The sequence below is a fragment of the Carassius carassius genome, chromosome 5 (genome assembly GCF_963082965.1).
Source record: "Carassius carassius chromosome 5, fCarCar2.1, whole genome shotgun sequence".
NCBI classification, from domain to species: Eukaryota; Metazoa; Chordata; class Actinopteri; order Cypriniformes; family Cyprinidae; genus Carassius; species Carassius carassius.
In genome coordinates this window covers 41,057,840-41,070,095 of record NC_081759.1, presented here as the reverse complement: position 1 = coordinate 41,070,095, position 12,256 = coordinate 41,057,840, and the positions used below count along the sequence as shown (strand labels likewise).

The following is a 12,256-nucleotide window of genomic DNA, read 5'->3' as shown; positions in this document are numbered from 1 at the left end:
AAAACTATTATCAGGTGAAATGTCAAATACAAGAATGAATTGCAATACAACAAAAGATTCTGTCATGTGTTTATCCTCGTGTGATTCCAAACCTGTATGACCTTCTGTCTTCTGAAGAACACCAAACGTTATTTTTTGAAAAATCTACAGAAGAAATATATGGGACCACTCCCAATCCAGACAGAGTTTTATTAAAACTGTCCTGGCTCTTCCAAGCTTTACAATTGCAGTGGGTGGGTGTTTCTGTTGAACAGTCCAAAAGAAGATAAATAAAGTGCATCCTTTCATAATAAAATGTTTCTCTAGCTTGCATTAAGTGTTGTACACAGGAGCCCTTCTGGGCGGATGACGTAAGGATGTCGACGAAACTCCCACCCACTGCCATTATAAATCTCGGCAGTGCCAGGATCATTTTTAATAAAACTCAGATTGGATTCATCTGAAAGAAGAAAGTCATATACACTGAGGTTGCCTTAAGGGTGAAAAAATCACAGGCTAATTTTAATTGTTGGATGAACGAACCCTTTAACTTGTACTTTTGGGTGAACTATCCCTTTAAGGAAATTAATTTTAATTCACTGTAAATGTATTTTGTAAAAAGAACTTATATTTACTTATATTGCCATTTATATTTGAGCAGTTTTGCAGTGGTTTGATTTGACATTATGACGTGTTACATACTGTATTATAAATGAGCTAACGTTAACGTTAAAAACACTTCTGGCGTTTCCCTTCAGTTTCAGATTTCATTTGTGAAAATGTTTCGGATCGTTTTGGCACGCACAGCATATAACTATCATCATAAAGTGATATTATTTTATAAAACACATATCGTAAAATAAATAAAACACTTACTTTGGTGTCTTCCTTGTTAAGACCAATTTCCCCATCTGCTCCAGAGCATCGCGAGTGAAAGGAAATATCTCTGAGAAAAAGTTTAGTAGTGTAACGTTACAGTAGATACGTTAGATATCATTATAAATAACATGATGTTATAAAACACATTTTAAATTAGGTAACGTTTAAAACGGTTAACTTCTGGTGTTTCCCAATGACCTCCGCATATGCCACTGCATAGCAATTCAAATCTTTGAGAAACGGTTAAGTTAGGCTTGTTCAGGTGTGCGCAGCAAATAAATATCGTCATATAGAAATATTATCTTATAAAATACATAACGTAAATGAGGTAGAACACTTAACTGTTACTACTTAACTGTCTGTGTTTTCCTTGTTAAAACCAAATTCCCTGTCTACTTCGCATCGCTGGTGAAAGGAAATATCGCTCTGAGAAAAGGTTTAGGAGTGTACACCGCATAAATATCACCTTAAATCAATGTGATGCTATACATATTTTAAATGAGATGAAAACACTAACTTTCGGATTTTCCCTTTTTTTGAAAAAAAGTCCTCGTCTGTTACGCTTCGCGAGTGAAAGGAAATGTCTCTGAGAAACGTTTAGGCGCATACAGCACATAAATATCGTTATAAAACGATATGATATTACAAAACATATTTGTAAGTAAGACTAAACACTTTATTTCGCTGTTTTACTTTCTTATGCACTTCGCATTGCGAGCAAAGAAAATGGCGTCTTTGAAAAATATTTTAGACAAGTCAGGCTCGCACACGAGAAAATGTCCCGGATGTGTCTAATAACACTCACCAGTGTTAATAAGGGTTACGCTCCGTTTTTACACCACTAGAGGGGGCTGTTTACACCAGCTAGTGTTAATCGTTTGAAATTCAACACCACAACTTTAACTCTTTACTCTGAAAGTCCTTAACACTGGGATTTCAACACTGGAGATTTTGCTGTGCGGTCAGTCAGATCAGATGTCAAATGAAACTTCAGACTTGACCTGAACAGCTGAGGGTTTGTGCATTTATACGTGAATAAGTGCAATGCACTGAAGATGGCAAAGCTACACACATCTCTCTACCCTCCAGTTACTAGAATGACGAATGATGAATAGAACAGGCCCATTGCGTGTGTGTGTGTGTGTGTGTGTGTGTGTGTGTGTGCGCGTGTTTATATTGTCTATCTGTCCTCTCACACAGACATACAGCGACGTCTAACAGACTCGTGTGTCTCATTGTCTGTTTCTTTTTTCATTCCATAAATCCGTCTCGCGAACCCTTTGTGGACCTGTTCGCTCCAGAAGGAAGCTGTTTGTTAAAGGGGACAGAAAAAAGAAAGTCTTTCTATTTTTTGTGTGCTCGCCGCTTTCACGAAAAGGTCAAACTCGGTACAAATTCTCGACTGCAGTCTGTCAAACGCAGGCCTATTCCCAGCAACCTTTCACACATCTCTCCCTTTTACTGTCATCCTGTCTCTTATGCTCTCTCTTTCTTTTTATTTCAATCTTGCTCTTTTACTCCCAAACTATTTCTGTCATTTTCTCAGCACTTCCACATCTTTTCACTCTCTCTGACTTTCCAGATTCACTCTTGTTGGGCTCCGAGGACAGTTTCATTGCTCTGATGTTGCTGTTACAAGAATCAACGTTAAATCAAAATTGGCCATATTGGCTTTCCTAGCGCACAGTTTTGGTCTTATTGCATGCATTGTTTTCATTGAACATTAAAATTGTTATAATCTTTCTCCACCTATGAAATGACTTTCCTTTTTAATTTATAATCCGATTAATTCATGGCGGTATGTACATTCTGTGCTACTTTTTGTAGTTGTTTCCTCTGAAATACGTCACATGAATGTAAAATTGGTTGTGGATGTCTTATGTTGATTTAATGTGTGAGTTCGTATGAATAGGGTTGAAAAAAGGTGTAATATTTACAGTAAATTTCGGAAATATTCCAGAAAATTGGTAAACTTTTCCAGGATTTTTGGGAATATTCCGGGGATTTTTGGAAAGTTCCTCTTTGCCAACCCTGCTTATGAAATTTATTTGAATTTGAAACCATGATATATTAATATTTTTAATTAGCTTGTATCTTTATATTTTCAATTTCCATTTTAGTTTTAACACTTGTGTGCTTATCAACCATCTTGAACCAGCAACAAACACGGTAGAAGCTAGTCTTAATGTACATGCTAAAAAATACTGAGTTGTTTCAACCCAACTTTGGGTTCAAATTGGACTAACCCAACATTTAAGGTTAAAAATGTAATGTAAAAATTTAACCCAATAGTTGCATTAGTCCGTATTTGACCCAAAGTTGGGTTGAAACAACTCAGCATTTTTTAGAATGTAGGGTTACAGTGGTTTCTGAAATTTAACTAATGACTTGCTATTTTCCAAAACCCAGCAACTAGCATAAGATTTTATAGAAAATACTCGTATGACTTATGTGATTCTATGAGTAATTTCTCTTAGCTGTTTAGCTGACTCCCAACCACACGTCCTCCTCTCAAAGTCCTTCTAACACATGTTGTCTAACCAGATGTCAGCAATCATGAACACACACAATGAGTCACATGCAGAAAGCATTCCTGATAGACCAGATCTGGGCTAGGCTAAAAGGCGTGGGCTGCTCCCCTGACTCTTACCTGCTGTTTACACAGTCAGCGAGACAGCTATGACACGTATTCCAGTGACATCTGTCAGGAGCTTGAGATGTCTTTCAAGCTATGTGTGGTATTCCTCCACAGCACCTTTCAGCAGAAGCCTCTGTTTGCTAACTAGGAGAAAGACTTCTCTCCTGTGGAGTAGGGCAGCAACAAACGATTGTTTTGATGATCGATTAATCTAACGATTATGTGATTGATTAAACGAGTCATCTAATGATTATGTGAGGGATTAATCGAGTAATCTAACGATTATGTGAGGGATTAAACGAGTCATTTTATGATTATATGAGGGATTAATCGAGTAATCTAATGATTATGTGAGTGATTAAATGAGCCATCTAATGATTATGTGAGTGATTAATCGAATAATCTAACGATTATGTGAGTGATTAATCGAGTAATCTAACGATTATGTGAGTGATTAAACGAGCCAACTAATGATTATGTGAGTGATTAAACAAGTAATCTAACGCTTACGTGAGTGATTAAACGAGTAATCTAACAATTATGTGAGTGATTAAACAAGTTATCTAATGATTATGTGAGTGATTAATCAAGTAATCTAACGATTATGTGAGTGATAAAACGAGTAATCTAATGATTATGTGAGTGATAAGTCAATTAAGCTAACGATTATGTGAGTGATTAATCGAGTAATCTAATGATTATGTGAGTGATTAATCAAGTAATCTAACGATTATGTGAATGATAAAACGAGTAATCTAATGATTATGTGAGTGATTAGTCAATTAAGCTAACGATTATGTGAGTGATTAATCGAGTAATCTAATGATTATGTGAGTGATTAATCGAGTAATCTAACGGTTATGTGAGTGATTAATCGAGTAATCTAACGATTATGTGAGTGATTAAATGAGTAATCTAACGATTATGTGAGTGATTTATCGAGTAATCTAACGATTATGTGAGTGATTAAATGAGTAATCTAACGATTATGTGAGTGATTTATCGAGTAATCGTTGGTTATTTCACTGCTTATTATTATTATTCAGATTTTGCATTTAGTTAAAGCATTGAGTTATACATATTCTAACAAATAAATTAAGGTAATCAGCTTTTGAAAATCATTTCACTCGCTTTCTCTGTGCACTTTGTGGCATTTGTGAGTGTTTGGGCCTATAGTTGTGTTTGTGTGCCACCTGCATCTTTCTTAACGTTTCTTTCCCTCTCTTTTCTCTTAATTGTTTCGTTATGTGTCAGCTTCAGACGGTGGCTCCTCTCATCTGTGTCCTAGCAAACGTGGGTGTGTTTTTATAGCCCCTATATGCGCTTTTCTCTTCCTAATTAGTGTGTGTGTCCATTTTTTGTGTTTCTAAGTCATTCTTTTGTATCTGTGTCAACGCTTCAAATGCCTTAAAATAGATCTTTAATAGCAGAGTGTGTGTTTAGAGCACTGCGGTTCTGAGCTATAAGTGAGGCAGGACTGTATTTATAGCAAAGCTGCTTTGTAAGGAGCCGTGGAGGAACATCAGAGCAAAACAGCTGCCTTCAACTTGACTCGTTTCAGTTCTGCGGCTCGTTTCCCTCGACCGGAGATCACTGGCCTCTCATTCGGCCCAGCTGAGAAATCATGAAGGACAAAGACACACACACACAGAGTTCACCTCTTGTTCCCTTTATGTTGCTCACATCTGGATTCCATTCAAAGTCACATCTATTTTTAGCTTGTTCCTTTTTTAGGCCCTACACTCAGTCTCTTTCCATTGGATATGCTCCTGTCGGCTTTGGTCGACTAGTTCTTTGCGTACTATTTGTTTTAATCATCTTTTGTTTACTTTTTTTATTAAATTCTACCATCCCAAAAACCATGTGGGAAAGTTTTGCAAGTTTAGCTTTGGCAGGTAGATGCTGTAATGCACCATCTGCATTTTATCAAAAACATTGCTTAATGTAATATAATATAAATATATACTTTATATTTACTTACATACTTAAAGTTTTCATTGGATGCACAATATTTGAATAATTAATATATTTATGGGGCTCTTTTATGAATGCTAAAATTCTATAACCGTTAAAATATAGATTTGTCTTGCTTTTGTTATTTGTATTAGTTTTTTAATGTCAGTTTAACTTTTTTTATTAATATTTTTGGAAATTTAGAGTGTTGACATATTGTTACAATGTTGCGATGCCTATCAGAAGAATTTATTTTATTTTCAATTTATTTAAAATGCAGAAGTCATTATTTGAAGAGAATCAAAACCTTTCATCAAAGTTGTCCTAAAACCAAAATGCATTCTTGTCTTAACACAACTTTGATTAACGTTTTTGATCCACTTGATCCAACTTGACCATTATAGTATGTATTTTTAAGCTGCAGTTTTTATATATATTGTACAATATATTATATATTGTACAAAACAGACAAAAAGCCCCTCAGCATTGCCACTGTCTGGTCAGGATCTGTAAGTGCGTCCAGCCCCACTGTGTGTAATTTACATCTTCTCAGATTAATAATTAGAAATGGCACTCTATGCTCGGCTCAGCACAAAGCTCAATAAACTCAAAGCTCTGTGACTGGCTGAGAGGCATTTAGAAGTGTGTTTGCAGCAGATGTTCTCTGTCCTCTCTAGGGGAAATCTGTTTCCCCTCTCCTCTTGGATCTTTCTGCCCTCTTATACGTTAAGAAGCTGCCGCTCTCCAACTAATAACCACACGCTCTCCTGACTTCCATCACCACCACAGGCCGCATCTCTCCTTTTCTCCCCTCTTCTCCTGGAGCACTTGCTCATCATAACCTTCTCTCCTCTCTGCCGTGGAAGCGGTGAATCCGATCAGACACAGTGTTCTCATGTGTTCAGGGATGCATGGGACTCTGGTGTCCCCTCCTGGATTCTTCACTGGCTTAAACCAAGATTGAAGATGTCTCCCTTTGTTTTGAATCTGCAACAGGTATCCCAAGATCATAGCCTTAGTGACTAATAGTGTCAACTAGGCATGAATCACTTACCACAAACATTACAATAAACAGAAGTCAAAAAGTGCTATTAATTTGTATTGATATTTGTGTGTGTGTGTGTGTGTGTGTGTGTGTGTGTGTGTGTGTGTGTGTGTGTGTGTGTGTGTGTGTGTGTGTTTGTGTATAATATAAAATAATTGTATTTGTAGTAAATGGATGGTTGTTTGTTTATTTGTTTGTTTATGTAATTAAAATGTATATGATTCTAAAATATGAACACAATATCTGTGTATATAAATGTAATCATACATATACAGAATGATTTCATTTATGTCATTGACTGTTTTTATAATACATTATCTAATGCAAATGAACTTGAAATGTAAAGACCTCCTCACTTAAAACCTGCACTGACCGCCCTGGATGACTTCGATTCATACTGTCCCGAATGAATCTTCTTAACACATTGTCAACCAGTTTAAGCAAAGGTTATGAGTATGCATGGAAATGCATGCTTGCCTAAGTTGGCATTTTCAGCTGGAGCGTCGGAGAACATGATAAATGTGAGAGATTTCTTTAAAGCCCAAGAGTCATATTGGATCAGTGACATTTGGATCACATTTAACACCAGCAAAAAAACACACATTTCCTCTCTCTTTTCAGACGTGCATGACAGTATGGCGAGGTTCCGCGCCGTCGGGGTGTGGAACTACACTATGTTGACCCTAGCAGAGCATGAGAGGGTTTTGTACGTTGGAGCCAGAGAGCACATCTTTGCCCTGGATCCCAACGACATCAGCAGACAGCTCCGACCACAGGTACGCATTATCTTTCATTCAGAAAACCCCTAATGCACTCAATAAATACTAATCCACAAGCCATCAAGCAAAAAGTGCATTTGCATTTTATCATTCAAAAATAACTGCATTTAAAAATGACTCACTCTTTCAATGCCACAGCCATTTGTAGTAAATTGCCAGTTGCAGCAGAAAAAAATAGCAAATGCAGGTTTTACATTTTCTGGTTAAAGTCACGTCTCTTTCTCTCTCAGATTGAGTGGTCTGCTCCGGTGGAAAAGAAAAGAGAGTGTGCAGCGAAGGGGAAGAATAACCAGGTAGGGGCTGATGTTGCATCCTTTATGTTTTAACAGCTTTACTTTGTCTGAAATGCATTTAATCGCCCTCTCTCTCACCTATTTTCTCTTTGTGTCTCTCTGTCTGTGCAGACTGAGTGCTTCAACTACATTCGCTTCCTGCAGAGCTACAACCACACACACCTGTACACATGTGGCACGTACGCCTTCCAGCCCAAATGCACCTATATTGTGAGTATAATGAGGTTGTGTTTTCGTGATGTGATACGATGGTATGTTGTGTGTGTGCACTTGTTTGTGTGTGGGATGGAGGACGATACAAGAGGGCTCAGCTGTGCTTAAACTCTATTGGCAAACATGGCCGGTGGTGCAGTGTGTTCATCAGGGTGTGTGTGTACGTCCGTGCTGTGTTTGTACGTGTGTTTGTGTGCGTGTGTGTGTGTGTGTGTGTGCGTGTTTGTGTGTTTGTGTGTGCGTGTGTGTGTAGGCGTGTGTTTGTGTGTGTGTGTGCGTGTGTGCGTGTTTGTACGTGTGTTTGTGTGTGTGTGTGTGTGTGCGTGTGTGTGTGTTTTTTTGTGTGTGTGTGTGCGCATGTGCGTGCTGTGTTTGTGCGTGTGCGTGTGTTTGTGTGTGTGCGTGTTTGTGTGTGTGTGTGTGTTTGTGTGTGTGCGTGTTTGTGTGTGTGTGTGTGTGTGTGTGTGTGTGTGCGTGTTTGTGCGTGTGCGTGTGTTTGTGTGTGTGCGTGTTTGTGTGTGTGTGTGTGTGTGTGTGTGTGTGTGTGTGTGTGTGTGTGCTCACTCTATCCATATGTGACCATTTCTGTCTTTGATAGAATGCCGATCATTTCACTCTGGATAGCGCCGCCCTGGAGGACGGCAAGGGAAAGTGCCCCTATGACCCGGCTAAGGGTCACACCGGCCTCATAGTGGGTGAGTCACAGATGCAAAAACCTGCATTATTATTCTTTATGTCTTGTGTGTGTGTGTGTCCTTTTGTGTTGGGTGCAGCCTGTGGATGTGTTTATGCCTCCTCTCTTCACACACTCGAGAGAGAGAATGGAGTCCCTCTTTAATATCTCATAACCGCGAGGCTGTAGACAGGAGTGTGTGCATGTGCTCCTGTTCCAGCTCTAAGCGATCTTCTCCTTTTCCAGATAAAGAGTTGTACTCCGCCACCCTCAATAACTTTCTGGGAACAGAGCCTGTGATCCTGAGGAACCTGGGACAGCAGCATTACAGCATGAAGAGTGAATACCTGCCGGCGTGGCTCAACGGTACGTCTGATAACACACACTTACACAAAATATATCTGTGTCCCTGCAGCACAGAAGCAGTCATCAGTAGCACAGGTTTATTTGTAGCAATAGACAACAATACATTGTATGGGTCACAATTATAATCATTAGGATATTAAGTAAAGATCATGTTCCATGAAGATATTTAGTAAATCTCCTTCTGTAAATATATCAAAACTTTATTTTTGATTAGTGATATGCATTGCTAAGAACTTCATTTTTACAGTGTTTTAAAATTATATATATATATATATATATATATATATATATATATATATATATATATATATAGTTTAACAATTGTTTCACTTTTATTAAATAAATGATGTTGCTTCTCTGGACATGGATTACTAAATAGTTTGGATTCAACTGTTGGCAACTTAACATAATCCTGCATTGCTTTCATAATATACATCATATACTGTGCGTAGGGTATAAATATTAGACATAGTTTTGTCTTTCATTTGTAGTAAATGGCTGATTTTAACCGTTCAATTTTTTACAGCATTAAGGATTGTGTGTCACTAAAGACTGGAGTATTGATCACAAGCATGTGTTTGAAGAACTGAATCAGCCAGAGAGGAATGATCTCAGTTCAAAGATCTGGTTTGGATCGTATTGTATCTATTGAGTGATGTACAGGGAACATGGTCCTGGTCTTTCTAGAAGGGTCAATCCAAAATCTGTTCATCGAGTAACCACCAGCCTCTTATCTGTGTCCCTGATTCTAACACGTCCTTCTGTATCTTCCCCTGCTGTCTGGTGCAGAGCCAAACTTTGTGGGTTCGGTTCTGGTCCGAGAGAGCCGCAGCAGTAAAGATGGAGACGACGATAAGATCTACTTCTTCTTCAGCGAGAGAGCAGTGGAGCTGGACTGTGACAGTGATCTGACTGTGGCACGAGTGGCTCGTGTTTGTAAGGTGAGAGCAAACTCTGAAAACACCTGACGTCAAGCATCTGCAAAAATATGCATGCTTTAAAATATATTTTTATGCTTCTTAAAATGTGTTTGCTATCGCAGTAGAAGTAGACTGGATTATTTATATAAATATATTATAATTTTTTTATATATATAATTGTTATTATTATATTACATTTTATTTTTATTCGATTCATTATTTTTATTTTTTTATTTTTTTAAATGCCCTTGTTACACGACATGACTATTTAAAATTACTAGCAAAGGCAGGTTTTTATAATAGCATGTTTACTGAAAGATCACATGAATACTTTCATAAAATATATTTGTGTACTGCAATATATGTTATTTATTGTTGCTTGTTCTGCCACAGAATAATGCAATAAAAAAAGGCTACTTCGATTTTTTTTGCACGATATAAACGCATTGCCATTGTGGGACTAATGAAGAAATATCTAGAAATATCTTCTTGAATATTTTTATCAAATGTATTTTTATGCATTAGATATTCATATGCATTTTTAAATATACTTTTATGCTATTAGAAAAGTGTTTGTCATGCTACAGGACATTAAATTACCAGAGAAAGGGTTAATGACATCGCACTAAGTGAGAAATCTGTTTCTCGCTGTGTGTAAGAGGAGATAAAAGACTAGACGTTTGTGAGATAATTCTATCTGTATGAAGTGTGGTGTTAAACCTCTGTTAAATGGCTACTTGCTTCTCGTTTCAGGGAGACCTGGGTGGCACTCGGACCCTGCAGAAGAAGTGGACCACCTTCCAGAAAGCTCGGCTGATGTGTTCTCTCCCCGAGCGCCACATCACCTTCAATAACCTGCGTGCCGTCTTCACCTTGCCCGGGGCGGACTGGAGGAGCACCAGCTTCTACAGCATCTTCCACGCGCAGTGGTGAGCAAACACACACACGACCATCACTACACCGCCGGAAGATTTGGGACACCCCTCCTAATGAGCAGGTTTGACTACTTTACTCATTTCCTCGAGGACAGATCTTAATGTATGAGCATTGTGTGCTGTGTGCATTGTGAAGACAGGATCTTTTCTGGCTCTGTGTTTAAGGCAAGGTTCAAAAAGACTGTGTAAAAAAACTTTGTTTTTGTTCACTTCAATGATGAACTTTTTTTTTCTTTTTTTTTAATAAGAATCCAGAAGAAGAAAAAAATGAATCTCGGTTTCCTCAAATAACAAGCACATAACTTTTTATTGTTTATTAATATTTAATAGAATTAAAAATGAAAGGCAAAAATTTATGTTGCTTTTTTAACAAACAAAAAAATTATATAGTTTATATATATCTGATCACATTCTCTTTACCAATGGACCAAGAATGCTTCATTTCCCATAATTCTCTCATTTTATTATTCCAGTTTGTAAATTGTGTAATATTTAAAGCGAGGTTCAAAAAGAAAGTCCTAATCCCATCTGAACACCTCTGACCTTGAGCCAAAAACAGTAAAAAGGCACTTCTAAAACTGTGGCAACAAAGATGGAAACATAATTCATGTATTTAAAATGTGTATTTCCATCTCTACTGCAACAGTTTTGGAGGTATCTAAAATGACTGTATTCATATGCACAAGTCATCAGTGTTTGGTGATGAGAGTTTAGCTCAAGGTCTGTATTTGAAGTCACAGCAGACCAGTCAAGTTCTTCCACACATTTACTTATTTTTTAACCTTGCTTTATACACCGAGCCATGTTAGAATAGAAAAGACTGTTGCTATAAAAATAGAAGCACAAAATTCCCTACAATATGCTTAAACATTAAGATTTGTACTCATGGAAATTACTAAAGCAGTCAAACCTGTTCTTTACAAGGGGGCGCCAATACTTTTGGCAGTATAGTGTGTTTGTCTGTAGTTGTGAAAGTCGCTCTGTCCTCTGCTCGTTTAAAAGTGTCTCCATGCCAAACATCCAGCCGTGTTCCTCAAGTCATTATGTTACTGTTATAAAGCAGTGATTGAGTTCAGACGGACTCTCTCCCTCTCTCGTTCTCTCAGGGGGGACGTGGACGTGTCTGCTGTGTGTCAGTACCAGATCGGAGAGGTGAAGAACGTGTTCGACGGGCCGTTTAAGGAATACAGGGAGTCCTCTCAGCGATGGGGGCGATACACTGGCACTGTCCCCAGCCCTCGACCCGGAGCGGTGAGCCCAGCGCTCGCATCAACATGCATTTTTCAGCTCGTACAGCAGAACGTCATAAGTGTCCTGTTGGATTACAACAGTTAAAAAAGATTTTGAGTGAGAGTGCACTGTAAAAATAAATCTGTAAAATAACAGAAAAAGTACCGCCGGCTCATTGCACACAACATCCATTCATTTTTACTCTAATTCTACATTATATACAAGTGCTAAAACAAGTCTCAGTTAGATTAACAGTAGATAGAATTTTTTTATAATAGATAAAAAGAAAACAAGTAGATAGAATAAAATAGAGTTAGAATGAAAGAGATGTTTCTTGAAGATGGCTAAGACTC

At 37.8% G+C, this 12,256-nt stretch overlaps 1 protein-coding gene across 1 annotated transcript in view; it reads left to right on the top strand.

The window, feature by feature from the left end:
• Window positions 1-12,256, top strand: part of LOC132141618 (semaphorin-4C-like) — a 67,637-nt gene that overhangs the window by 39,092 nt on the left and 16,289 nt on the right. Inside the window, exons 3-10 of the mRNA XM_059551304.1 lie at window positions 7,116-7,270; window positions 7,504-7,566; window positions 7,678-7,776; window positions 8,378-8,474; window positions 8,699-8,818; window positions 9,608-9,759; window positions 10,492-10,667; window positions 11,780-11,924. Of these exons, the coding sequence (XP_059407287.1) occupies window positions 7,116-7,270; window positions 7,504-7,566; window positions 7,678-7,776; window positions 8,378-8,474; window positions 8,699-8,818; window positions 9,608-9,759; window positions 10,492-10,667; window positions 11,780-11,924 (1,007 nt within the window). The remainder of the gene's footprint in view (window positions 1-7,115; window positions 7,271-7,503; window positions 7,567-7,677; window positions 7,777-8,377; window positions 8,475-8,698; window positions 8,819-9,607; window positions 9,760-10,491; window positions 10,668-11,779; window positions 11,925-12,256) is intronic.